This window comes from Arvicola amphibius, chromosome 6, assembly GCF_903992535.2.
Source record: "Arvicola amphibius chromosome 6, mArvAmp1.2, whole genome shotgun sequence".
In the NCBI taxonomy this organism is placed as follows: Eukaryota; Metazoa; Chordata; class Mammalia; order Rodentia; family Cricetidae; genus Arvicola; species Arvicola amphibius.
In genome coordinates this window covers 17370811-17396859 of record NC_052052.2, presented here as the reverse complement: position 1 = coordinate 17396859, position 26049 = coordinate 17370811, and the positions used below count along the sequence as shown (strand labels likewise).

Below are 26049 nucleotides of genomic sequence, written 5' to 3'. Positions count from 1 at the left end.
AGAGAACTTATATCCTAAGAACCACTTTGAGATACTAAAGCAAAACAAATATGAATTAAGGCACTGACTTTTCCTTTTTTTTCCATTTGTTTTATATAGATTTGTTTGTTTTATAGTACTGGAGATTGAACCCAGAGTCTCATGGCAAAAACTTTACCAGTGAACTACATTCCCAACCCAGCATTCGCTTCACCCTTTCAACCTATCTATCTGGCTTCTTGTATGAGTATTCTTGTGAGTTTAACAAGCACATGCATTTTCCCAGTCATGTGATCTTTTATTGTTTCTTTCCTCACTAGCCGCCTCTGTAATAAACTGTGTGCAAAGACGGGTGGGGGAAGCCAGCACAGTTCAGCAAACATTTGTGGAATAATAACCCAAGGAGTTAATCCACAATACAATTACACACAGCACTCCACAAATGTCTGTATCAGCTCAATTAAGTATGGAACGCTCTTTTACCTTGCATTTAGGAAAAGCAACATAAAAATAAGTCACTGAGACTAAGCATCAACTCTAAACACACTAATGCCAAGCTTCTGCAAGTGGAAAAAGCCTTCCAGCCAGGGAGTTATAATGGCTCCCTAGGAAGGAGCTTTCTGGGACTCTGGACTTCCTTCCGACCCTTCAGCCCCACTGGCCACAGGAGCTCAGAAAGCATCTGCTTTGTTTCCCCTGGGCCTGGAGCAGCTCCTGGCCTCCAGCGGCACTGAAGTAAAGTTTAGTTTAATAAAAACTGCTTAAACTGGCACTAATTTGTACCTCTGTATTTACAAAAATACCTGCAATGAAAAGAGGAAATGAAATACAATGTGCTTTATTGGTAAGTACTAAATTTGCTTGAGACGTCATCTTAAACAAGACAAAGCAACAGGCTTTGGCAATTATTGTGATGCCCCAGCATCACAGCCTACTTAGAAAAATATATTAAAGTGATAGTTGCCAAAACCAAGGAAGAGAAGCAACGGCACAAAATCTATGAAATGACAGAAGACATAAGCAGCAGGGGGAGAAATCGAGTTAGATCTTGAAAGCAGATTTGATTGAAGCTCAAATTTCATTTTATTTTGAGAAAGACTGCCCTTATCCAGCATTAGGGAAGGAAAGACTCCTCAAGTTTGCCATATGAATGCTATCTCTCAAAGCCTAACTGGGCTGCAGAATAAGACCCTATTTCAAATCAACAAAAAACAAAACAACCATACACTGAAAGCCTTCCCTAGAGCCAGGAGTGGTGGCACACATCTGTAATCCCAGCAACCAGAAAACAGGAGCAGTTTACCGTGTATTTGAGGCTACCGTGGACTACATGAGTTCAATGCTAGCTTTGGCTATAGACCCTGTCTCAAAATTCAGTCCCTAATGTGTTGGGGGAGGGTGCTGGGGGAGAATAACACCTAGTTAGGCACCTGAAACAAAGAGAAAAATTTAAATTCTCTTAAATAAAAAGTTTTGTGTTTTTTGTTGTTCCACCCCCTCGCCCCCCCCCCCCCGCATGGTGGGAGCAGTTAGACTGACCTCACTCTGTAGACCAGGCTGGCCTGAAAGAGATCCACCTGCATCTGCTTCCCAAATATTGGGATTAAGGGTGGATGTTTATTCTTTACGTTATGTGTATGGGTGTTTTTGCCTTTTTATAAAAAAAAAATTTATTTATTATTTTGCATACAATAGTCTGTCTGTGTGTATGCCTGCAGGCCAGAAGAGGGCACCAGAACTCATTACAGATGGTTGTGAGCCACCATGTGGTTGCCGGGAATTGAACTCAGGACCTTTGGAAGAGCAGGCAATGCTCTTAACCACTGAGCCATCTCTCCACCCATATGTTTTTGCCTTTTCATGTGCATTACATGCATGCCTGGTACCCAGGAGCCAGGAGAACATCAGATGCTCTGGAATTAAGAATTTCGGGCAAGGTGACTTCTAGAGCCAGGTGACAGTGGCCGCAAAGGAGATGCCAGTGGTGTGGGTCCCTACGGGCAGTCCCAGGCTAACTGCTTCAACCGTGTGAAGGTGGGCTTTGTTGTGGGGACCCGGGCGCTGTTGGGCACCTTCTGTCTCTGACCAGAACTCAAGGTTGGGAACTGATGGGTGGCAGTGGAAAAACCATGATGCACGTGGGGAGCCTTCGGTACATTCACGACCACCAGAATGGGCGCACGATGCTAATCGGGGCGGTGACCGCCTGCTGCGTCCACACTTTCCCCTCCATTTGGACCCTTGTACAATACTAAAGTTTTTAATTCTCAAAAGAGAGAGAGAGAAGTTCCAGGCAGTTGTGGAAACCAAACTGGGTCCTCTGTGAGAGACGCAAGTACTCATAAATGTCAAGCCATCTCTCCGGCTTCCAAAAGACAATTTTTACTTTACTGCTTTGGACTTCAAAGATTTACTAAAACTCAGCATTAACTCTAAGCAGCACTGTGCTATCCTAAAGCTAGAGTCAAATGAGACTATCTCTGTCAGCTGACATCTCCTCAAACCGAGGACAGGAAACACAGGAAAGAGTGAGTGGAAGGCTTCCGAGAAAGAGTTGACAGCTGGCCAGGCAAAATCCCACCGCTAAATCACCAGTGTTTTAATGACACAACCTGCAACACCCACCAGGCTGCCCTTAATTTTCTGTCACCTGTCCGCCAACACAACGGTTAGATGCAGTCCTAAGGGTATTTCCAGCCAGCTCTGCTTTCAGCAGCAGCAGAGCTACCAACTATGCCTAAGTGCATTTACTCATTCAGTAAGAGTTACTGAATGCCTATGAGGAGGCAAGCAATGTCCTAAATACTGCAGAGGATACGAGGATGAACTGACAGGGGGTCCTACCTACACTGACCTTCCTTTATTATGGCAAAGACATGTGGGGGCAAAAAAATTAAAAAATGGCTTTGGTAACAAGAAAGTGATACTGAAGAATTAACAGACATTTAAACAGACTTACGGAACCACCTAGAGTTTAACAAATGGGAATGCAGTACGAAAGGCTGCTTCAGGCATGCAGCATACATAGTCCATATGGAATAAGAAACAAAAGCACTTCAACTAGCTGGGGCAAAGGCCCAGGAAGCAGGAGATCCCTGTGTCCATTCACCGGTCTAGACTATGACAGTTGTGGGCCTGAATGACAGGCCATGGATTTGAAGGTTAGGTTTTTACTTAGAGAGCAACAAAATGGTTTCTGCACTTAGGGAATAAGAAGGAACACGTCTTAGCTGGATTTTCAAAAAACATTGCTTATAGCAGGGGTTTTCAACCTTCTAATGCTGCGACCCATACAGTTCCTTATGTTGTGCTGACCCCAACCATAAAATTATTTTCATTGCTACTTCAACTGTAATTTTGCTACTGTTATGAATTGTAATGTAAATATCTGTTTTCTGATAGTCTTAGTCAAGCCCTGGGAAAGGGTCATTCACAGCAACCCTTGCCTCCCACCATGGCTGCAAATGTACTTTGTTCTAGTGAGATTGGTGTTAAACATGCCCCATACTTCTTTGCTTTCATAGATTCTGGTTGACTTTCTCATGACTTGAAGTATCTCAGACTTCTGCAGTCTTTCCAGATGGAAAGCCGGTTTTCTTTTCTTTTCCTTCCTTTGTTAGTAACTACTTCAGGCAGGGCTATAGGTGCAGCAAATCAGTGGGCAACTTCTCCATCACAAGGGCGTGCAGTGCCATCACTAGGGGGTGCAGCACCATCACTAAGGCTAGTTCCAGGACAGATTCCAAAGCTACAGAGAAACAAACCCTATCTTGAAAAACCGAAAAGAAAAATAAAAGAAAAAGAAAATCATTCTGCAGCTCTTAATTCAATGGATTTTGCATTTTGTTTTTCAGGGTGTTTCTGTTTATTTTGAGACAGGTTCTCAAGTAGCCTAGCCTGGCTTACTTAGATCATATCCCAGGGCCATCTAGGAACCTGAACTTCTAATCTTCCTGCCTCCACCTCCTAACTGCCAGGATTAGATTTTATTCTGTTTGGTCTTGTTTATTCTGTTTGGTCTTGCTTTTTGAGTGTGGGATCTTTGGCCTTGAACTAAGACATCTTGTGTTTCAGCCTCTTGAGTGTTGGAGCTATAGGTTTGTATCACCACACCCAGCTCATTTTTATTTACTTATATTTTTTAATTTTTTGAGAATCTTACACTGTGTAATCTAAGTTAGCCTGGAATTTGTGATAATCCTCCTGATTCAGCTTCAGGTGTGCAGGGTTCCAGGCATGAACTCCTATTCCATTCAGCCTTCAGAAATCCAGCTGAAGCTGGGAACAGAAAGTAACCTTATATTGCAGTAAGAAGCCGGTGCTGAGCATCTTCCTGCTGTCAACCATGGCTCACCTACCCACCATCCAGCTACACTGCAAGCTCCTTGATGAGAAAAGACCTGTTTATCGTCTCTCAACTGCTCCCTGCTTTAGTCGTTACACGGACTCAGCAGTTCCTAGACAAAGACTATCTCACCACCTCCCAGTCCACACACACAGAAGGGAGAAGTTAATTCTGAAAAACAGCTTCAATTTTTACAACAGATTTGTTGTGGAATAGAATATTTGTTTAACCATGTAAAGATGTGTTCCATTTCTGTTGCAGAATAACTGTTTAACTATGTAAAGGTGTGTTGTATTTGTTTATGCTGCATTTGTCTAACTATATAAAGATGTTTTGTATTTGTTTATGTTACATTTGTTTAACTATGTAAAGGTGTGTTGTAGTTGTTTATGTTGCATTTGTTTAACTATGTAAAGGTGTGCTGCTGTTTTACCTTGCCTGCCTAAGGTACCTGATTGGTCTAATAAAAAGCTGAACAGCCAATAGCTAGGCAGTAGTGGGAAAGGATAGGCTGGAGGGCAGAGAGAAAAGGGGAGCCAGCCAGCCATCAGCCAGTCCACTAGGGGCCAACCTGCCAGTGCCCAGCCAGATAGACACAGAGGAAGCAGGAAAGTAAGACATACAGAATGAAAGAAAAGTAAAAAGCCCCAAGCAAAACATAGATGAAGAGAAACAGGTTAAGTTAAGTTATAAGAGCTAGTGGGACAAGCATAAGATAAGGCCAAGCATTCATAATAAGTCTTTGTGCCGTGCTTTGGGGGCTGGAGGCCTAAGAAAGCCTGCTATACAAACTTCTCCTAAAGAACACAAAAGGAGTTCCTACCTTAAGACCATTTAATCAACACCTATTTGAACAATTCTAGAATTAGCAGTGCCCTTTGATAGCTCCGTTGGTGGATTTCAAATATGTAAAACCTTGCTTTTTGAGGGTAGGTGTGGTCCACCATTCCTTTAATCTCAGCAGAAGCAGAGGCAACTGGGTCTCTGAGTTGGAGGCCACCCTGACCAACACAGTGAAGTCAAGGACACAAGGGCTATACAGAGGTCATCTAAAAAAAAAAAAAATCTTTTCCTTCCTTCTAGAAACAACCAGACAGGGCACGTGTTAATACAAAGCCAGATCTGGACACCATCTAGGTTTCTTTTATAAAGCCTAAATAGCCATGTGGTGCACACCTTTAATCCCAGCATTCAGAAAGCAGAGGCAGGTGGATCTCTGTGTGTTCGAGACCAGGCTGGTCTACAGAGTAAGGTCTCCTGCTCTCATAGGAAGACTAAACATTACACAAAACTTCTCAAGGACTCATTCGTACAAGTTTTGGAAAAGGACTAGGGCATATTTGCAAGTAAGAGCCTTACCGTCTGTGAAGTACAAGTAAGACCTGTTTACCAAAGGCCGGAGATTGAAAGGAGACCTTTACCGGACTTAATGGACACTTGAAAAGTACTTTAGGGCAACATTTTGGACTTCCGTATTCACTAAAACATACTGTCTTCTGGCCAAGCCATACAAGATGGTACACCCTGCGTAAGCTTATATTTTTGTTTTTTTTTTTTTTTTTTTTTGGATTTTTTTCGAAACAAGAGTTTCTCTATAGCTTTAGAGCCTGTCCTGGAACTCACTTTGTAGATCAGGCTGGCCTCAAATCACAGAGATCCACCTGCCTCTGCCTCCCAAGTGCTGGGATTAAAGGCATGTGCCACCACATCCAGCTGCAACTTTTTCTTTATTTTTATTATGCAACCACCTTCTTTTTTTTTCCACTTAGTGTACGTAGTCAGATTTCAGAGGACCGCTCTCCTGGTATTCTTAAATAGCACAAACACCTAGCTTGATTCCTCGTTAGCTTTAATGACTGCTCACCTGAGTAATCTACCACCTGGTCCCTACCTTCAACAACAAAGGAACTGGTTTGGTTCAAACACACAGAACACTGGCAAATCCTCACAAGTCGTCCCACCCCCACCCACCCATCTAACTGTGCAGTTTTGAATCTCTGGTGTTTGTTCGATTTTTTTTTATTCTTCTCCCACACATACAAGTAAACAGCCATGCTTGGAGCTGTGTACACCAGGTGATTGACAGTTTTACAACTGTTACAATGAGAATTAAATGTTCTTCCTAAGAATTAGTTCACTAAAAGTAGAAATAACTTCATCACATAAACACCACCAATAACAAAAACAAGGAGAGTGTTATTTAGGCTTCTAGTTTAGAGCTGCATTTTAAATTAAAAAAAAAGAAAAAAAACACCAGTAGTAGAAAAATAAGACTCTGTGGTGTACTCTGGAGTCCATACCTGGTTCTAGTTCCAATATTACTATTGTTCAAATAACACTCAAATTTAAATGCTCTTATTCTAAATATAGTCTTATTTATCTACATTAGATTGTGACTTTCATGAATTTATAATTAGTCTAATACATTATTATGATTTTAGATTTTCAATGAGGGAAAAATTAAATAATACTAATTGCAGCCAGGCGTGGTGGTGCACACCTTTAATCCCAGCACTTGGAAGGCAGAGACAGGCAGATCTCTTGTGAGTTTGAGGCCAGCCTGGTCTACAGAGCGAGTTCCAGGACAGCTATACAGAGAAACAGTGCTTGAAAAGCCAAAAAAATAAAAGGTTCAGACCTGGGGTTACAGAGATGCTCAGTGGTTAAGTGCTAGGAACTGAACTCAGATATGTGGTCCACGTGCTGTCCCTGCACAGGACCTGAGTTCAGTTCCCAGCAGCACCCACAGCGCAGCTTACCACCATCTGTAGCTCCAGTTCCAGAAACCTAACGGCCTCTTCAGCTCCTTGAACATGAGGTACACACACAAGTAATACACGACATGCAAAACACCCATACACATAAAATAAGTATTTTAAAAAGAAGCCAGGGAAAAAATAAAAAAAATAAAAAATAAAAAGAAGCCAGAAGTGAGGACACTTGCCTTTAATTTCAGCACTCAGAGGGAGGTAGGTGTTTATATTGAGAATTCAAAGTCAGCTAAGGCTACTTTTTGAGATCATGTCTCAAATTAGTTAATTTAAATTTTTAAAGGGCTGGGGCATGGCAGTGGTAGTATGCTTGCCTAGCATACATAAAGCCCTGAGTTCCATCCCTAGTACCACCAAAACTGAAGTGAAACAAAAAGCTAATTGATATTCTTCCCAGTGACACTTGGAACTGACCATTGAGGTCTTGAGAGCCAAGTCTCATCAAAGGCAACAGAACTAAAAGCTCCTAAGACCTTCACAAATGCACGTCCAGAACTAAGCGTAGATCTCAGTTAAATCACACTCCAGTAGTTTATAATCACAACCCAGATGTCATTTTCCATCAGAAGCTCATTCCTGTTCTCTATACCAGCCTTTGGCTGAGCAAATCTAGCCCAGCTTTTTGTTCTACTTGATAAAAATCTTAACTCATCATGCCTTAATCACACTTCCCATCCTGCCTAACTCACTTCCCAGAGACTCACTCATTCCCTTCCTTCTCTGGAAAACACGGGGCTCGGTTCTGGGGAAGCAGGGGAAGTCTTGCTCACCCTCACCATTTCTCTACTGGTTTCTAAGCACCGCTCCCCCTTGGGCATCCTTCCAGAAAAACCTGACTGCCCCTGCCTGTCACTGCTGTCACTATGGCATTAAGTGTCCCTGTGTTCAGTCCCCTTGGCTTCAATACCTCCTGTCTCTTATTCTGAGTTCCTTTCAGAATTTTATATTTAACAAAAATCATCACTTGGCATTTGCCAAAAGTAGTCTGCTTTAGGTCCACAGAAACAGCCTTGATAAAAAGGTAACAAGGACAGAGTTTCCATTAACCTCACAGTTTGCACTATTTCCAAGTCCTTGCGTTCCTTTCTAGAAGCCCAGGATGAGCAAACCAGTTAGAAAAGGAAACACTGTCTTTACAATGAATCTGAGCTCAGTTGTTCCATCTCGGCACCACTTTCTGTAGAAATGTATTTCATGTGTTGTTGGAAAGTGTTGAAAAGTCTTCCCTCGAAAGGAAACAAACGCCCACTCAGATGGCAGCAGGATCCATCCACACCTTCCTTCCAGAATGGAACTAGGAAGGTGATGGGGAACCTCCTTCAGCCAATAACCTTTAAGAGGCTGGACCAGGCTAGGGCATGACCTTTTGGGTACCTAGAGAAAAACCACTGGCCGCCCAGGGCTTGCACACACTCTCTCTGGTTCCCGCGTTACACATCTGAGGTTGGACTTCTCGTTCCTGTTCTGTGAGTTTGCCCCTTATAATAAAGAAATATAATTAAAATCTTTTGGAGTTAGCTTGGGATTCTTTAACTCACATCCTCACCTCCACTTTCCAGTAACATCTGGCACCCAACATGGGGCGTTGGGACCCCCGCGGATGCGGCTGGTGCATTGGGGCTCAGAAATGCATCACTTCATACAGATGCAACCAGCAAGAAAGGGAAACAGTAGTGTCAAGACAAGTTGGGCTTTTACAAACAAAACAAAAATTCAAACTCCTGATTACTATCCTCCTGCTTGTAATCTTGGTACTGGGGGGGAGGGGAGGCTGAGGCAAGAAAACCACCACAAATTCAAGGGTAGCCTAGGCTGTGATGTGGGAGTGCCCTCTGTGTGCTGTGATTACCATTAATGAATAAAGAAACTGCCTTGGCCTGTTGATAGGACAGAACTTAGGTAGGTGGGTAAGACGGAACTGAATGCTGTGAGGAAGAAGGCAGAGTCAGAGAGAGAGGCCATGAAGCCACTGCCGGAGATAGATGTGCTGAAACTTTGCTTGTAGGCCACGGCCTCATGGTGATGCACAGATTAATGGAGATGGGTTAAATTAAGAGTTAGTGAATAAGAAGCTAGAGCTAATGGGCCAAGCAGTGATTTAAATAATACAGTTTCTGTGTGATTATTTTGGATCTAAGCTAGCTGTGTGGCCCGGATGAACAATCCTCCTACAGATTGGCACCCATAGTAAGTCCCAGTCTCCAATAAATATAAATGAGCAAGAAGTGTGAGCCACTAGGAATAGGTATGTAGGTCAATAACCATTTCTCTACTCCTTTCATTGTGGTTCTTGAGTTAATATTTACCTTTCCCTAGACAGAAATCTTGGACCCTAATTATAAATATAGCTAAGAAGAAATATTGGTGGAAAATAATGACAGATACATGAAAATATCAGAAGTACTAAATTATAAAGAAAACAGTAGTTAAATAGACAAAAATCACATGGTATTGGCAACCAGAGGCTAGACAAAGTAGGACAAAGGATCAAGGCTCATGACTCGGAACATCAGGATCTAAGAAATAAGTTTTCAAGAAGAGTAGGGAGCCGGGCGGTGGTGGCACACGCCTTTAATCCCAGCACTCGGGAGGCAGAGGCAGGCAGATCTCTGTGAGTTCGAGACCAGCCTGGTCTACAAGAGCTAGTTCCAGGATAGGCTTCAAAGCTACAGAGAAACCCTGTCTCGAAAAACCAAAAAAAAAAAAAAAAGAAGAGTAGGGTACTGCATGCCTGTAATGTCAGCACTCAGGAAGCTGAGGCGGAACTGCTGCAAGTTAGAGGCCAGACTGGCTACATAGGGAGCTCAAGGATAGCTGATATACAAAGGAAAAACCTGTCCAGAACAAAAAGGCCAAAAACCAAAAATGGGTTCGGGGAGAAAAATAAAATTGTTTCCAATTTCAAAGGTCAGGCAAGACATATGCTAACACCAACATATCATCTGGAGAGGGCTCAGGGGTTAAGAACTCTCACTGCTCCTGAACAGGACTGGTGTTCAATCCCAGCATCCCTGTCGGCAGCTCACAACCACCTGTAACTCCAGCTCAGGTGTGATCTACCACCCTCTTCCGAGGGCCCCTGCAAACATGTACATATATACACACACACAGACATTTACATACACACCTGAAGATAAGAATGACGTTTAAACTTGTATTTTTTAAGTGCCCTGGAAGGGGAAAGAAGCAGTCTCCTTTCCAGCACTGGGTAGCTTAACAGGCAGTGGGCAACTTGCACGAGCCTGGCAACCCAAGTTCAAGCTCCAGAACCCACAAGGTACAAGGAGAATTAGAATTAACTCTCATAAACTGCCTAATGGCCTCCATATGTGTGCTGCCCCATACACAGACACACGTTTACCATATTTTTGTTTTCCGAGACAGGGTTTCTCTATATAACAGTCCTGGCTGTCCTGGAACTCACTCTGTAGACCAGGCTGGCCTCGAACTCAATGAAGTCCACCTGCCTCTGCCTCCTGATGTTGGGATCAAAAGTGTGAGCCACCACCGCCCGGTGAATGCAGTTTTTATTAACACAAAAAGCTTTCAGCCACATAGTGGTGACTCACGCCTAAACACGGAGCACTTGTGTGGCTGAGGCAGCCTGCTGGGAGTTTGAAGCCAGTGTGAGCTCCAGCGCTAACTCAAGCCAGGCTGCAAACTCAGGCCAGGCTGGGAGAGTCTGTGTCCAAAAAAAGAAGTCATCTGCTATAAATTCAGGATAGCTGGCTGAATAGAATGCAGTTTAGCCTACCACCAGAGACAACCAGTGTCTGCCCCTCGTTGCTTTCAAAACAACTGTAGTTTTAAGAGAATTTCCCCAACTGCGTTCCCACACACGTAGGTTGAGAGACATCAGCACCCTTTACCACATTGTACTTTTCCCTTTTTCCTCCTTCCAAACAACTAACCAGGTCTGTATCAGCACAAAAGTAGCCTATATTTAGTAAGCATAGAAGAGTAAAAAGATGAAAAACATGAAGCTTAGGAGAAAACAAATTGCCCAGGATAGCCCTGTCAGTGAGCAAAGAAGTCTAAGACCGACCGTTGGCATCCAAGCCCAGAGAGATCTGTGAAGTCAATGGTTCACACCACAAATGCGGAACACTGGGAAGGGGCACTCAAGTGACTCAACTCTGGGAACGCGCACCCCACCCATCTCCTCATGGAAGTACTAAATCAGCAGTGAGTGGGACATCGTGCATCCATCATGTCCTTCCTAAGGGTGCGTGGGTGCATGCGTGCGTGGCGTGTGTTGCTGAAAACTACACACAGGGCCTACAGGTAGGCCAAGTTCTACCACTGAGCTACATTCTCCAATCCCTTCCTAGTTTTTAAACATTTTTCTTGTGGTATTATATTGTCTAAGACCTCCAGAACCTAGGCAGAGCAATGATGGTGCACACCTTTAATCCCAGCACTCAGGAAGGCAGAGGCAGGTGGATTTCTGTGAGTGTAAGGCTAGCCTGGTCTACAGAGCAAGCTCCAGGACAGCCAGGAGTATGATACAGAGAAACCATGTCTCAAAAAAACCAAAATAAAAAAAAAGTGGGGGGGGGGGAGTCGCTGGGGTTGTATTACACAGTTTATAATTCTGAGTTGAATTCAGGTTTACCAATAAGCACTGTTCTTCAGATGAACACATACACTTTGGAGGTTGTTTAGTTTATCAAAACTCCTTCCTGCTGGGTATGACGTTTCATAGGTGTAACCCCAGCACTCAGCAAGCTGAAGCAGCCTGGACTACATGAGTTCTAAAACAGCCTAGGCTACAGATAAGATTCCACCTCAGAAAAAGAGGAGAGGGGCTGGAGAGATGGCTCAGCGGTTAAGAGGACTGACTCTTCTTCCAGAGGTCCTGAGTTCAATTCCCAGCAACCACATGGTGGCTCACAACCATCTATAATGAGATCTGGTGCCCTCTTCAGGGGTGCAGGTACACATGCAGGCAGAGTATTGTATTCATAATAATAAAGAAAGAAAGAAAGAAAGAAAGAAAGAAAGAAAGAAAGAAAGAAAGAAAGAAAGAAAGAAAGAAAGAAAAAGAGGAGAGGGCAGAAGAGAAACGGAAAACTCGTTATGGCCGGATCTCTGATCTAGCCTTTTCCCTTCTCCATGCTGTTTCCCACTCCCCTCTTCCCTTTTCTCTTACTTCAGATTCCTTCCTACACGCCTCAAAAGTTAAATCATGTCTGCCGCCTCCAGTCACAGAGCCAAAGATATCTGGGGAGTCCTATGCCTTTCCCTTTCAAGTCTCTAGACCAGTGGTTCTCAACCTTCTTAATGCTGCGACACTTTATTACAGTTCCTCATATTGTGGTGACTCCCAGCCATAAAGTTATTTTCGTTGCTACTTCATAACTGTAATTTTGCTACTGTTCTGAAACGTAAATATCTGTGTTTACCAACGTTGGACGTTGGACAACTGAAAGAAAACTAGCAAGAAAGACAAACATTGTTACCACCCTGCATATTTCTGCCTTCCATCCCTGGAACCCATCCTTCAATAATTTCCGCTCTTTCAAATTAAAACTAAGAAAGGGCAGACTCGCACTGGATCCCTGCTGAATGTCTAATGTGTCGCCTGGTTCGGCATAAGCCTGGCTATCTAGTGGCTGACCGAATCTCAGGGTTTCAAAGGCGGTTCAGGAAAGCCGAGGAAACAGACGTTTCTAACTTTTCTCTCCAAAAGGGAGGGGCGCGGATACAGACGAATTAGGCAGTTCCAGGATTTAAAAACTGAAGGGGGCGAGAGGAATGAACCTTTGAAAGCCCGAGGGAGGTAAGAATTCTTTCTGGCAATCAATTTTTCTTCCGAATCAAAAGCGCTAGCCGAGGTGGCAACACCAACGCGAGCAGCCAAAAGGTTGCATCATGTGGAAACGCGCCGCGCTTGAGAAACAAGAAAACCAGATGGTGGTAAAATACCGGACAGGAAAACCCAAGTCGGGAATCTCCGTCTTCTCCGGAAGCCCTGGGGCATCCACCCTTCTTTTCGTTTTTGCTCTTCTATTTTTTTCTGTTGCCTGGGGTTTTGGGCAGGTATCATAGTCTCCCATTAGTAGCCCTGGCTGGACTCGAACTCGAGGCACTCCTTAAACCTCAGCTGCTGGAGTCATAGCTTAATCACCACGTCCGCATTAAGGGGGGGAAAAATCTCCCTTTCCCCGTGGGGGAGGAGGACAGAGTTGAGGGGTCCCACGTATCCCAGGCTTGCCCTGAGCTCAGTAAGTAGTCAAGGCTGGCTCTGAAAGCACACTCTTCCTGGCTCCGCCTTCCCTGTTGCTGGGTTTAAGGCGTGCGCCACCCAACCCCGCTCCCGGTTTTCCCCGGTATTTTATTTAACATTGCATCGAAATTAAAGTTTCAGTTTCACACCGGCGGAGCGCCAGCGCTGGAGTAAGTTGGTTGAGCCATCAGCCGGGTGGCCCGAGGCGGGGTGGGGCCGGACAGAGCGAGGAGGGTGACAGGACCCACGCGGCGCAGCGGAGGCGTCCGGCCCTGCGGAGTCGGCTCTCGATCGCCGCGCCCGCCTGCCCGCCCGCCCGCGGGTTCCGCCAAGGTCCCGCTGCGCTGCGTGGCGGGAAGGCGCGGGGCCGAGACAATGGGAAGGGGCGCGGGAGGCACGGCTCTGCCTCGGGCCGCGCGGACGCCGCGTGGGGGCGCCTCGGGGCGAGGGAGGAGACACGGGCCACCCCGGGACAGCAAGCGCTCACCTTGACGAAGAGCTCGATGAGGGGCTCTTTGTCCTCCTCCTTCAACCCGTTCAGGGGCATCGACAGCGCCATGGCCGGCTGGGCTGGGCTCCACGGACGGCGGCTGCGGCTGTTGGCTGGGGCTCCGGGGCTGCTGTGGCTGCGGGCTCCCGCCGCGCTCTCTCGCTCGCTCTCTCGCTCGCTGGCTGGACAGTCCCGACGTCAAGCTGCCCGCCCGCGGCCACAGATCCTCAGCACCACCTCACGCCTCGCGCGCGACTCGGAGGGGGGTTGCGGTCCCCGCTACTTCAAACCGCTGGGCGGGACCCGCTGGGCGTGGTGTGGGCGGGGCAGCGGCCCGGCGCCTCGGACTCTGCGGGGGAAGTGGGAGGGACAGGCTGTGAGGGGCGTGGCCTCAGGCGAGGAAGGCGGGGGAGAGCGGTTTGGCTTCCCCGACTGACCACTGCGGAGCCTGGAGGACCGCGGGGCGTGGCCTAGGCTGGGCAGCGCGGATGGGCGGGGCGGGGCCGTGAGCCACGCCCCCTCAGGGGGCGGGAGGGTAAGGTCCCGGGAGCCGGAGCCTGACACCGCCTCCCTCCGCGGCGCGGCCGCGTCCTCCGCAGCTGCTGCTGGTTGGGTGCCAAGTGACCTCATGCGGCGTCCCGCCTCGCGCCCTCTCCCCCGCTGCCGCAGCAGGACTCATCGTCGTCCCCGCCCGTTCCCGGGGCGGCGGCCTCCCCGGCTCCTTCAGTTAGGTGCGGCCGCCTTTTCCTGGAAAACTTTTGCGAAAGTTTTCATGTCCTTAAGAAGTACTTTTTTTCTTCTTCTGACTGTGGACATCCTCTCGGGATGCTTCTCTATTAGAAGTTAAGATACTCAAAAACTCGTATAAAGCCGTGCTATGTCCCCGGCTCCGACGTAGACGGAAACGATGGGACGGGATCCCGCTCCACTACAGCCCCGGTGCCTGAGGCAGCGCCAGACTTCTAAATCGCTATCCATGCTCTTTGCACCGCCTAGACCGATTCCTTTCCTTAGTTCACCTGGAGAACTTTAGTGTTCTGCGCCTTAGAGCCACCTGAGTGACGCCCTCAGCGCGCAGGGGCCGGAGTACTCTAGACCCTGAGGGCAGAGACCAGAGAGACACGTGGTCGGCTGTGGATTGCCTGGGGTGAATGCCACCTCAGGAAAATATGCCTTCTGGCTTTCCTTAATCTAGCCATTCTGTGTACCTCCCAGGTTGGGGTGATGAGTGAGTTGATTAGAAAGGCCAAATTGGGGATAGGGGCGGATACGGCCTGGTGTGGATCAGAAAACTACAAATTGGAATGTGTGGTGAAAATACGATGCATCCTGCAACTTTATCCACATTCAATCCAATGCAATACTAGGTTCTCTGAAAGGCAAGCTGTGCCCCAACAATTAGCTCCGATAACTCTCTGAAGTGCAACTGTTCACAGTTTGACAATGAACTTAAATGCCCTAAACCTCCTCGGCCTGATTTAGGGACTCGTGCATGGCTAGGCTCAGGCAGGATGCTGGAGGGTTTGAGGACAGTTCAGATATATTACCAAGAAAGACTCTCCCGGGGGGAAAAAAAAAACAGAAAAATAGAATAAGCACAGTAAGTTGATCAACAGGTAAAAACACTCGCTTTGCAAGACTGATAGCCTGGATCTGATGTTGGGGAACCCACCTAAACCAGCTCAATAAATTTGTCCTCTGACTTCTACATGAGTGAGTGCCATGACACGCATACAACTTTTTGTTTTGTTTTTCAAGACAGGGTTTCTCTGGGTAACAGCCCTGGCTGTCCTAGAACTCACTCTGTAAACGTGGCTGGTCTTGAACTTACAGAGATCCTCCTGCCTCTGCCTCTGCCTCCACCATTTTTTTTTAAAGCTGGGAATCCACTGTGTAGACAAGGCTGTCAAACTCAGAGATCTGCCTGTCTCTGCCTCCACCTCCCAAGTGCTAGGGTCAAAGGTGTCTGCCACAGCAGCCAGCAATAATAGTGGTTTTTGTTTGTTTGTTTTTTGAGACAGTGTTCCTTTCTCTGTGTAGTCCCGGCTCTCCTGGAACTTGCTCTGTACACCAAGTTGTCCTTAAACTCAAAGATCTGCCTGTCTCTGCCTCCCTACTGAATTTTTAATAGAGTCAATTGGTAGACTGTCAGCCTAGTATGCTCAAAGCCCTGAGTTCAATTCCCAGTACTGCATAAACTGAGTGTGATGCCTATCATCCCTGCACTCCATAAGTGGAGGAAGGAGATTAAGAGTTTAGGGTCTTCCTCAGCTTATATAATGAGTTTATAATAAGTTTGAAGCCAGCCTGAGCTACATGAGACTCTGTCTTCTTTTTCTTTCTTTCTTTCTTTCTTTCTTTCTTTCTTTCTTTCTTTCTTTCTTTCTTTCTTTCTTTTGTTTATTTGTTTTTTGAGACAGGGTTTCTTTGTAGCTTTTGGAGCCTGTCCTGGAACTAGCTCTTGTAGACCAGGCTGGCCTCAAACTCATAGAGATCCGCCTGCCTCTGCCTCCCGAGTGCTGGGATTAAAGGCATGTGCCACCACCACCTGGCGAGACTCTGTCTTAGGAAGAAAAAACAAAGGAAAAGAAAAACAAGACTTCCTTTTAGTATCTAGACAAGAGAGAGGGTGGTGCTGGTTACCGCCCTGTGTTGTTAGGGGGAGCTGATACCTCATGGGGGCTCTGGCATTCTGTCCACCCCTACAGGCGAGGCCAGTATCATGTTCAACTTAGTGACCAGCTAGTTTGTGAAACAAGTAAGAAATGATAGCAGGCTGCCCTATAGGCCAGCTTGAACTTGAACCAGAAACAAAGTGACTGCTGGACTCTGAGCTGGGCCTCTTGTTAATTTTTCACAGAACTGTGAACAGATTAAAGTTTCCTTGCAGCCTACCCTTTCCGTCATGATCCCAAATTCTCAAAACACAAGCATACCTGAAATAACCTAAAAGACCCCAGACTGGCCCAAAGTCATGTGTGAATCCACTGGGTCCCATTTAGGGTTTATCCAAGTCAGTTTGGGTCTCTGAACTGCTCACTCACGGCCCCATGCTGGCCCACAGCACCCCAGCACAGAGACCCATGCTGGAAACAGCGGCGTGGCACATGTGGGTCTTAACTGTTTCTTTGCTTAAATACAAATCTTAAGTGGGAGGAGGCCTGTGAAATTGTCCTCCAAGCCCTAAGGTAGTGTGATCCCCGGACTGCCCCTGTCCACCCTGGCTCAGACTTGGAACCCAAGCCTGGGAACCTAGTCACAGTTTCCGCTCTGATGTCCACGAGCCTGGGAGCACAGCTCTGGAAAGAGGAGTGTTTCTGCCCGGAGGTCCCGTAGTACCTTGCTTCCAGCTTCGAGAGGCAAGACTCCAGTACACCCAGTGTTCTAGTCTGTTTTTATAACACAGAAATCTTGCGGATGGGTGGAGGTATGTTCTCTACACACACCCCTCTGACTTCATCCCCTCCACTCTCCCTGTGTGCCCCACCCCAGCCCCACCTGCCTCCTTTCTAGGCCTTGGACAGGTAGCACACTGCTGCCCCAGGGCCTTTGTACTTGCTCTCATCTATCTCTGAACCCTTTGTCTGCCAGAATTCCCAGAAGTTTCCCTCATTCAAGTCCTCCGCTCAAATAGTAACAGCTCTTTGTTCAAATAGTAACTCCTTAGAAGTCTCGCTAGGTACCACCTGTGCATTCTGGGCCTTACCAGCTCCCATCTGGGTTTCTTCCTCTCCAGAACATGTACTTGTAAACGAGTGTGTGTGTGTAGTGTGTTTGTATGTGTGTAGTGTTTGTGTGTATATACTGTGTGCATACTATGTATGTGTTATAGTGTGTGTATGTGTATAGTGTGTGCATGTATACAGTATGTGCATGTGTGTATAGTGTGTGCATGTGTATATAGTGTGAATGCATTTGTGTGTAGTGTGTGTATACTGCATGTGTATATACTGTGCGTGTAGCATGTATGTGTGTAAATACTGTGTGTATGCGTATGTGTGTATAGTGTGTATACTGTGTATGGGTATATAGTGTGTGTGTGTGTGTAGAGTGTGCATGTGTGTATAGTGTGTGTTCCTAGTATATAGTCATAGGTGACTTTAACTTGACACATCCTAGACTCCTCTGAGAGGTCAGTCTCAGTTGCAGAATTGCCTAGATCAGATTGGCCTGTGGGCACATCTGTGAGGGATTCCTCTCATTATTAATTGGTACAGGAGAGCCAAGGCCACTGTGGGCGGAGTCATCTCTCTGCAGGTGGTCCTGGGCTGTGTAAGAAAGCTCAGCCCACTAAGTATGCTTGCCTGAGTGAGTCTAACAGTACATCAGCCAGCAAGCAGAGTCCTTCATGACTTCTGCTTCAAGTCCCTGCCCTGACTTCCCTCAGGGAAGGACTGTGACCTGAAAACTTACGCTAAATAAATCCTTTCCTCCCCTAAGTGACTTTTGGTCTTGTCATCTGTCACAGCAACAGAAAGGACACGACTACAGCGCATGTGTTGCCTCCCCAGCAGCGCACTCACTTCTGTGGGAGAGGTTTGTTGGGTTTCGGTGACGACTACATTCCTGAGTGTCCCTGGCTCATTGATAAGAGTCTACACAGAATGACGGAGCCCTGCGGTTGGGTGACTTCCCTGGGGAGACTTAAACATCTATTCACTTGGAATAGAGAGGGAGGAGACAGAGCAAAGAAAGAGTCTGTCAAGTCCACCTTGGTGAGTTACTGAGTTTCCCTGGATACTGACAGAAGCATGAGTGACTCACAAGCATCTGCCGGTCACGACGTCCCACCCAAATCTGCAGCCCGCCGAGCCTCGGCATTTCTAAGACCACAAAGCCAGGGCAGGAGGGAGTGGTGATCGGAATCTCAGGGGAGGGTCTCGTGATTTCCCTTCTCCAAGGAGGAATGTCAACAGCCCCAATACCTTAGGTTTCGGTGTCTGGTGTAGAGGTTTGTTTCTTCCGTTGCTATGACGACAGGCCAAGGTCTTCTGTGGGTCACCACAGCTTCTCGGTTCCATGATGACCATAGTCACACCAAGCCTGTAGGAGACAGCTCCACAGCATCCACCAGACTGCAGTACCTTCATGTACCTGGGCACATGGCCTACCCACCGGGAGGCTTTGGATCCTCATGCCTGAATCCTAGTGCTTAGAGACTAAGGCAGGAAATCAGCTGCAAGCTCTGAGCCAGTCCAGGCCATATAGTGAGACCCTGTGTTTAAAAAGCAAGGGGAGGGGCCAGTGAGATGGCTCAGCCATAAAGGCACTTGTCTCTTAAACCTGGCACCCTGAGCTTGGATCCCAGAACCCACATAAAAGTGGAAAGAAGTGGGGGGGAGCTGGAGAGATGGCTTAGGGGTTAAGATCACCTACTGCTACCTGAGAGGTGTTTCTCTAAGTAAATAAAAAAAAAATACCATATCAAATCGATGGAAGCGCACACTTTTAACCCCAGCACTTTGGAGTCAGAGGCAGGCGAATCTCTGCGAGTTCAAGGCCAGCCTGGTTTACAGAGCAAATTCCAGGATAGCCAAGGCTAAACTGAGAAACCCTGTCTCAAAAAAAAAAAAAAAAAAAGAAAAAAGAAAGAAAGAAAGGAAGTAAGAAAGAAAGAAAGAAAAACATATCAAAAATACAAAACAAAAAGTTCTAGCTAGCCAGAGTCATATAGCAAAGTCCTGGTCAAAAAAAAAAAAAAAAAAAAAAAAAAAAGCCAGGCATTTAATCCCAACAGTCAAGAAGCAGAGGCAGATCTCTGCATTCAAAGGCCAGCCTGGTCTACAGAACAAGTTTCATGACAGCCAAAGATGCACAAAGAAACCGTGTCTCGGAGGAGAAAATAAAAGAAGAAGGAAAAGGTTGGGGAGTTGGCTCAACAGTTAAGGGCATTTGTTGCTCTTCAAGAGTACTTGGGTTCAGTTCTCAACACCCACATGGAGACTCACAGCTCACTACTGCGGAGAACTCCAGTTCCACGGACTCCTGTGCCCTCTCTCACTTCTGTAGGCACCAGATGTGTGTGTGTGTGTGGTGCACATGCATCCATGCAGAAAAAAACACTAACATACATAAAAGAAAATTAATAAAAAAGATTTTTAAAAACATTTAATGAAGAAAGGTAGGGATGCACCCCAGCTAGTAGAGGTCTTGCCTTGCAGGCACCAAGGCCGTGTGGTAACATCCCTGGCACCACATAAAATCAAGCATGCTAGCATGCACTTGTAATCCCAACAGTAGGGGTAGAAACAGAAAGATCACAAGTCCCAAGTAATCCTCTGTACACATGGGATTCCAGGCTAGCCTGGACTACCTGGGACCCTGCGTGCATGGGAAATGGAGAAGAGAAGGAGGGGGTGGGGAGAGAGGAAAGAAGGAAGGGAGGGAGGAATGTGGGAAAAGGGAAGGGGCTATAGATCATAAGTAGAGAACTAGATGCCATAGAACATGAGCTAGGCACTGGTACCATGCTCAGTTTTGCTTAAAACAAAACAAAAGTCATTTTTTTTTTATTCGTTTCTTTTTCAAGACAGGGTTTCTCAGTGTAACTGTCCCCAGCTGTCCTGGAACTCGCTCTGTAGACCAGACAAGTTCAGAACTCACAGCGATACACCTGCCTCTGTCTCCCAAGGGCTGGGATTAAAAGCTACCACACCCATCTTAAAATAAAATAAATCTTTAAAAGAAAAAAAAAACAAAGCAAACAAATGAACAGTTGCTAATGGCTTCAGAGTGAGCAGGGGCTGTTGTCTTTCCAGGCACTCTATGGCCTCAGGCAGGCTCTTCCTCTCCTCATTTGGCTCCCTTCCCTATCACCAGGTAGATGGAAGCAGGGAACGACCTGACCCCTGGGCCTGCTTTAAGCTCCTTGTCATTGCTAGCAGCCATCCTGTTCTGTTCTCCCCCTCCCACACCATCCAAACCCTGTAGCCTGTTCCCCTGGGAGCAGAAACCCTACTCCCCACCTGCCCCTTTCAGCTCTGCGGCCAGAGACTGGCCGTCTTGGGAAAGTCACAGGTTTCATTTTGCCACTTGGAAGCTGTTCCAGCCAGGAAGGGAACCCAAGTTGACTTGAAGCCAGACCCTTAATTGGATTGGGTTCCTAGGGAGGCCATTAGCTCTGTCTGCAGCTCTGGAGAGAGGAAGCACTTCCTCCCCCACCCCTTTGCAGCTCTAGACTTCGCAGCTGAATCCTGGATGCCCTTCCACCCAAATAAGGTCAGTGTTGTGTGTTCAAGGATAGCGGCTCTCCCTTCCACAAGGAGGGCCCCCTGCGGGCACACCAGCAGATACGGTAAGTCTGTGTGGTCTAATTGTGGCTCTTTATTCACTCAAGCCGCTGATTTTTGGTTTGATTTTGCTTTTTGTTTCTTTTTGGTTTTTCAAGACAGGGTTTCTCTGTGTTACCGCTCTGACTGTCCTGGAACTCACTTTTAAGACCAGGCTGGCCTCGAACTCACCAAGATCCACTTGCCTCTGCCTCCCTTGCTCTGGGATTAAAGGTACATACCACCGCCTGGCTAGTCACTGATTTTTATTGAGGGGCTACTACATGTCAAGCCCCAGAGAGCATCGTGGCTCTTGAAAAAACTTAAATAGACAAATTCCCCAAATTAAAATGTCCAGGCCAGGAAACAGCAGTGAGGGCTCTGAGGGAAATCCCCAGACATGCGGCTCAGCAAGCAAAGGTGCTTTTGGATGGCCTGAGTTTCAGTTCCTGATACCCACATGGTAGAAGGAGAGAGTCACAGGTATCCTGGTGTTCATGCATGTGAGAACATTAAATCAGTGGGTTATGAAGAAGAAAGAAGAGGGTTTAAAAGCACTCTTGCAGCTCTGGGGTGTGTGCAGAGGCAGGTGGATCTCTGTGAGTTCGAGGTCAGCCTGGTCTACAGAGTCTCAAAAGAAATCTCGTATTTTTCTTTTTTTTCTCACCTTTACCACTATAAAAGAGAAATCTTGTGTTTTTAAGAAATGTTATGTGTATGGGTGTTTTGTCTGTACATATGTCTGTGCACCATGTGCAAGCAGTACCCACAGAGGCCTGCAGGGGGCGTAAGATCCCTGGGATTGCAGTTACATATGGTTGTGAGCTTCCACGTGATGCTAGGAACCAAAGCCAGGTCCTCTGGAAGAGTAGCCAGTGATCTTAAACACTGAGCCATCGTTCCAGGCCCCAGACAACTACTTTTGAAGATCAATACTGTTCATTCATTGTGTAGGTTACAGGATTGAACTCAACATCAGGTTCATCAGTAAGCACCTTACCTGCGCCCTCTTGCTGGCTAGAGAAATAATTAGTCTAGAGGACTCTGCCTGGAGGAATGAATTAATCCATCCAGGATTAATAGATTAATGAGTCACCTTGATGGTAACTCTGTTATAAAAGCCAGTTTGAGCTGGGTGTGGTGGTGCAAGCCTGTAATCTTAACACTTAAGAAACTGGAGACCCAGGATTATAAAGAGTTCAAGGCTAGCCTTGGCTATATGATGAGTTCAAGGCCAGCCTAAGCTACATAGCACCATCCTATCTCAAAACAAAAGTTGTCTTTTGATGTCCATATAGATGCTATGGTCTGGGCGTGAACACACACACACACACACACACACACACACCACTGTAATGAAAGTCTTTAAAATTCTATTGAAGGTTTCTGAAAATGGGTGGGTAGTAACAGGACTGGCTGTCTGGACGAGGACATCCTATGCCACCTATGCTCATTGGTTGGTCCCCATGTCTACCTTAAGCCCACACTAGCTTCAGCTTCCTCCTCAAGGCTCCCATCTTCATCATCATCACCATCACTGTTATTATTAGAGCCCCTGCTGTCACTAGAGGATTATGAAGCAATATGTGCCTTTCATGTGCACTGCAATGTGCCATCTGCTGCGAACCCTGCCTGTCCTCTAGGCACCACAAGGCCCTCGCCTGCCTTGAGTTCTCAGCAGCTGGGACAATTCAAAGGAAATTTGAAAAGACTGATCCAGTTAAACTCTCCAGATGGGAGTGGTTCGGAAGCCCGGTCCCTCCCTGAAGATATATAAACAGTTAGCTGTTACTAGGGGAGCCATGGGCCACACACACATACACAGAGAGAGAAAGACAGAGACAGAGACACAGAGACAGAGAGAAAGGGAGAGAGAGGGAGGGAGGGAGGGAGAGAGAGAGAGAGGGACGGAGGGAGTTAACCATTGCTAGGGGAGAGGCTCCTGAAGCCCAGACCCCAGGATTTAGAGATGGTGACCCTGGCTGATGGTAGAAGCTCTGGGAGAGTTATCCATTCCTGAGAACCTATGTGTACGGAAGCAGTTAAAGGTTACAGGGGCCAGAGGTTCCCAAGTCCCTGCCCCACCTGAGGTTCTGTGGACAGCTGGCTGTGACTGGGGAGAGTAAGAGGCCTTTTCTTTAGTGTGTAGAAGTTCACAAGCAACCACACACCTACTTGTAAGGAACCTTAGCTGAATTCACTGCCACACTAAGCCAGACTTGGGTGTGAATTGTTTCTTTGGTCTGTGGTTGGCGAGTAGGCATGTGTTCATCGGTCTAGGAGGAATTCACACAAGACTGCCTGGCTCCATTTCTCTATCCAGGCTGAGTGTCACATGTCGGGGTCCAGTTCCGGCAAGTACACCACTTCGCAGGGTAGGAGCACAGGGACTCATGGACAAGTGGTATCCTTGTCGAAGCTGGTCCTCGACAGCCATATTGCTCCCATCACAGGGGGAGGTGGAGACTTAATGGAAATACATAACAGCTGGTAAGTGGAGGGGGTGGTATTCAAACTCAAGTCTGCTCTGACTTCAGGTGGCACATTTCACAGCCCGCTCCCTCCCCCCGACCCGTCACCATCAGCTACAACGTGGGCAGCAACAGGATGGCCAGGAGTCTCCCAGATGCCTGCCTTGCCAGGTATCCTTTCAACTCAGAGTCTAAACCTGACCTTCAACATAGAGAAATGGTCCTCACGGCAGAGCTGTTGGCCCTGGCTCCGATGAAAGTGACCATTTCCCATTCTGAAAGGTGCAGGGACAGCCAGCGTTGCCCTGGGAGAGTCCCCGGGACAGTCAACTTCTTGGCTGCTTCTAAGCAACACCAGAGCCGAGTAGGCCAGCCCTTCCTCCTCAGAAAGTTTGGTTTGACTGAGAAAGGTCTTCCTCTCCTTGGTGGCTCAGGGCTCTTTGGTGGTTCACGGTTCATTTACCGACTTATTTATTTGGTCCTTTGAAACTTGAACAATCGGCTCTTCACATCGCAGCTTTGCAAGCAGAAGGGGCATGGAGCCATTTGAAACTCAGTGGCAAATGTATCCTTTCCCAGATGACAAGGGCCCTTCACTTCCTAAGAAATAAAGGCGCTTTCCAGTGCCGAGGTGTGCGCTGGGATGCCAGCAGCCGGCAGAGCCCCTGCAATATGCGAATCAGAAGCGGCTGTGCGTGTCTGATGTTATCCCAGCTGCGCCCCATTTCCCCGACAGCCCCAGCCTCCCTTTCTCGCTGGCAGTTTGTGTGATACTTGGGAAGCTGGGTTGGGCTGTTTGGTTTGCTTCCTGTGTGAGGCGTCTGCACTCCTGGAGCCTAGCTTCCTATTGAAAGTCCGTATTTGGAGCCCGCCTGCCTGTCTTCCTGCAGAACACCGTGTACAGCTGCCTCTGCCCAGCCTGGTCCCACAATGCGCCAGGAACAGCCTGGATGAGCCCCTTGTCTCAGCTGATCTCTCCCAGACACTGTCAGGGTCCTGACAAGCGAACCCCCTTATCTGCACTTACCTGCTGCTGCCATCTGCTTCTGGCCTCTGTGTTTGGGGGCGTGGTCCTGGAAGGATTCCTTTCTTCGGGTGAGCCAGCCCATGACCTCCGGCTTCTGGGACCACTCCTGGGACGGAGGAGGAGGAGAGCGTGTCCCAGCACCACAGCCCTGAGTGTTGCTAACAGGGATGGCTTCTCACAGCAGATCTGCTGAGCAGAAGTGACAGGGCAAGATCCAGTAGGAAGGGGTTATTTATGTGACCTGGAGGTGTCCCTGCAGACTGGGCTTCCTTACTTGCAAGAGGGAAAATTCTACCTTATGGAGTGGAAAAGCCTAAGCAGCTGACCAAATCTAACATCAGTCTTTCCAGGCCACGGACACCCGGCACTTCTAGAAATGACTGAGGCGCACAGGGTCACACTCTTGCAACATTCCAGCCCGGAGGGAGGTCAGAGCCCAACGTGAGCCGGAGAAGAATGGCACACCCCGCTGAAGGAATGGTCTGTAAAATAACTCATCTGCGTCTTCGAAAGTTCCAGAGTTGCTGATGTAAGCTAAAGGAAATTCGCCTGGCGTACATCTGTGAGCCCAGCTCTCATAAAGGTCATGAGTTCAAGGCCAGCCTGGGCTGCTAGGTCAATCTGTCTCAAACACAAACCAACAAAGGACAAGCCCAACTAACAAAACGAGTGGGGAGAGAGTAATACAAACAGCAAAAGCAGAGTAAAGATCCGGTTGTGGTGGCTCATACCTATAATCCCAGCACTTGGTAGGCTGATGCAGGGGGACTGCTGGGTGCTCTCGAGGCTGCCTCAGACTGCACAGTGAGTGGCTACTGAGATCTGGTAGCAGGGGTGATGGGGAAAAGGCCAGTGTGGTGACATACAGTGGGGCAGAGCCCGGGCTTCCAAGTGAGATGTGTGTGGTGTGGATGGTGGCAGGTTGGCAGGATGGCAGCAGGCCAGTGATGTGTAGGTGTAAAGGAATTGATGGGAAAGACAGGGGAGGATGGAAGAGAAGGTTCCCGACCTCCAACTCCATCTCTGGGAGGAGGGGAGGAAGTCTTTTAGCCACTGGGCGTTGGCTGTTTAATCTTTATCTCACAGGCCACTCCTTTGGGTTTTGGGTCTGTATCAGAGAAGACTCGGGGCTGTGTTGTTAAGCAGTAAAATTTAAAGCAGGACTTACTTGTCCTCTGGGCCACTTAGGGCCAAGTCCTGTGGTCACTGGGAGTTAGGCTCTGAGTGTTTATATAAGATGTGCCAAGTCACTGGGGGCAGGATCTGAATGTTAAAATTCGGGGATTTTTGTCTCATTTTAATCGTGAACGTTTTGTCTCTAAATCCTAGCTCTAAAAATAAAAGTACTGGCTTAATGGTAAGTTTCCCAAATCTAATATCTGACTTCTGAAAGTTACCCTCTGACATGTGTGTGTGTGAGAGTGTGCATGAGTGAGGGTATGTGAGTGTGTGTGTGTGAGTGTGTGTGC

General features: G+C 47.3%; 1 protein-coding gene across 1 annotated transcript in view; it reads right to left on the bottom strand.

Moving 5' to 3' along the window:
• The window catches only part of Clic4 (chloride intracellular channel 4), a 57331-nt gene extending 43249 nt beyond the window's left edge, over window positions 1-14082 (bottom strand). Inside the window, exon 1 of the mRNA XM_038333466.1 lies at window positions 13812-14082. Coding sequence (XP_038189394.1) covers window positions 13812-13883 — 72 coding nt within the window. The 5' untranslated portion in view covers window positions 13884-14082. The remainder of the gene's footprint in view (window positions 1-13811) is intronic.
• Between the last annotated feature and the right edge of the window lie 11967 nt (window positions 14083-26049).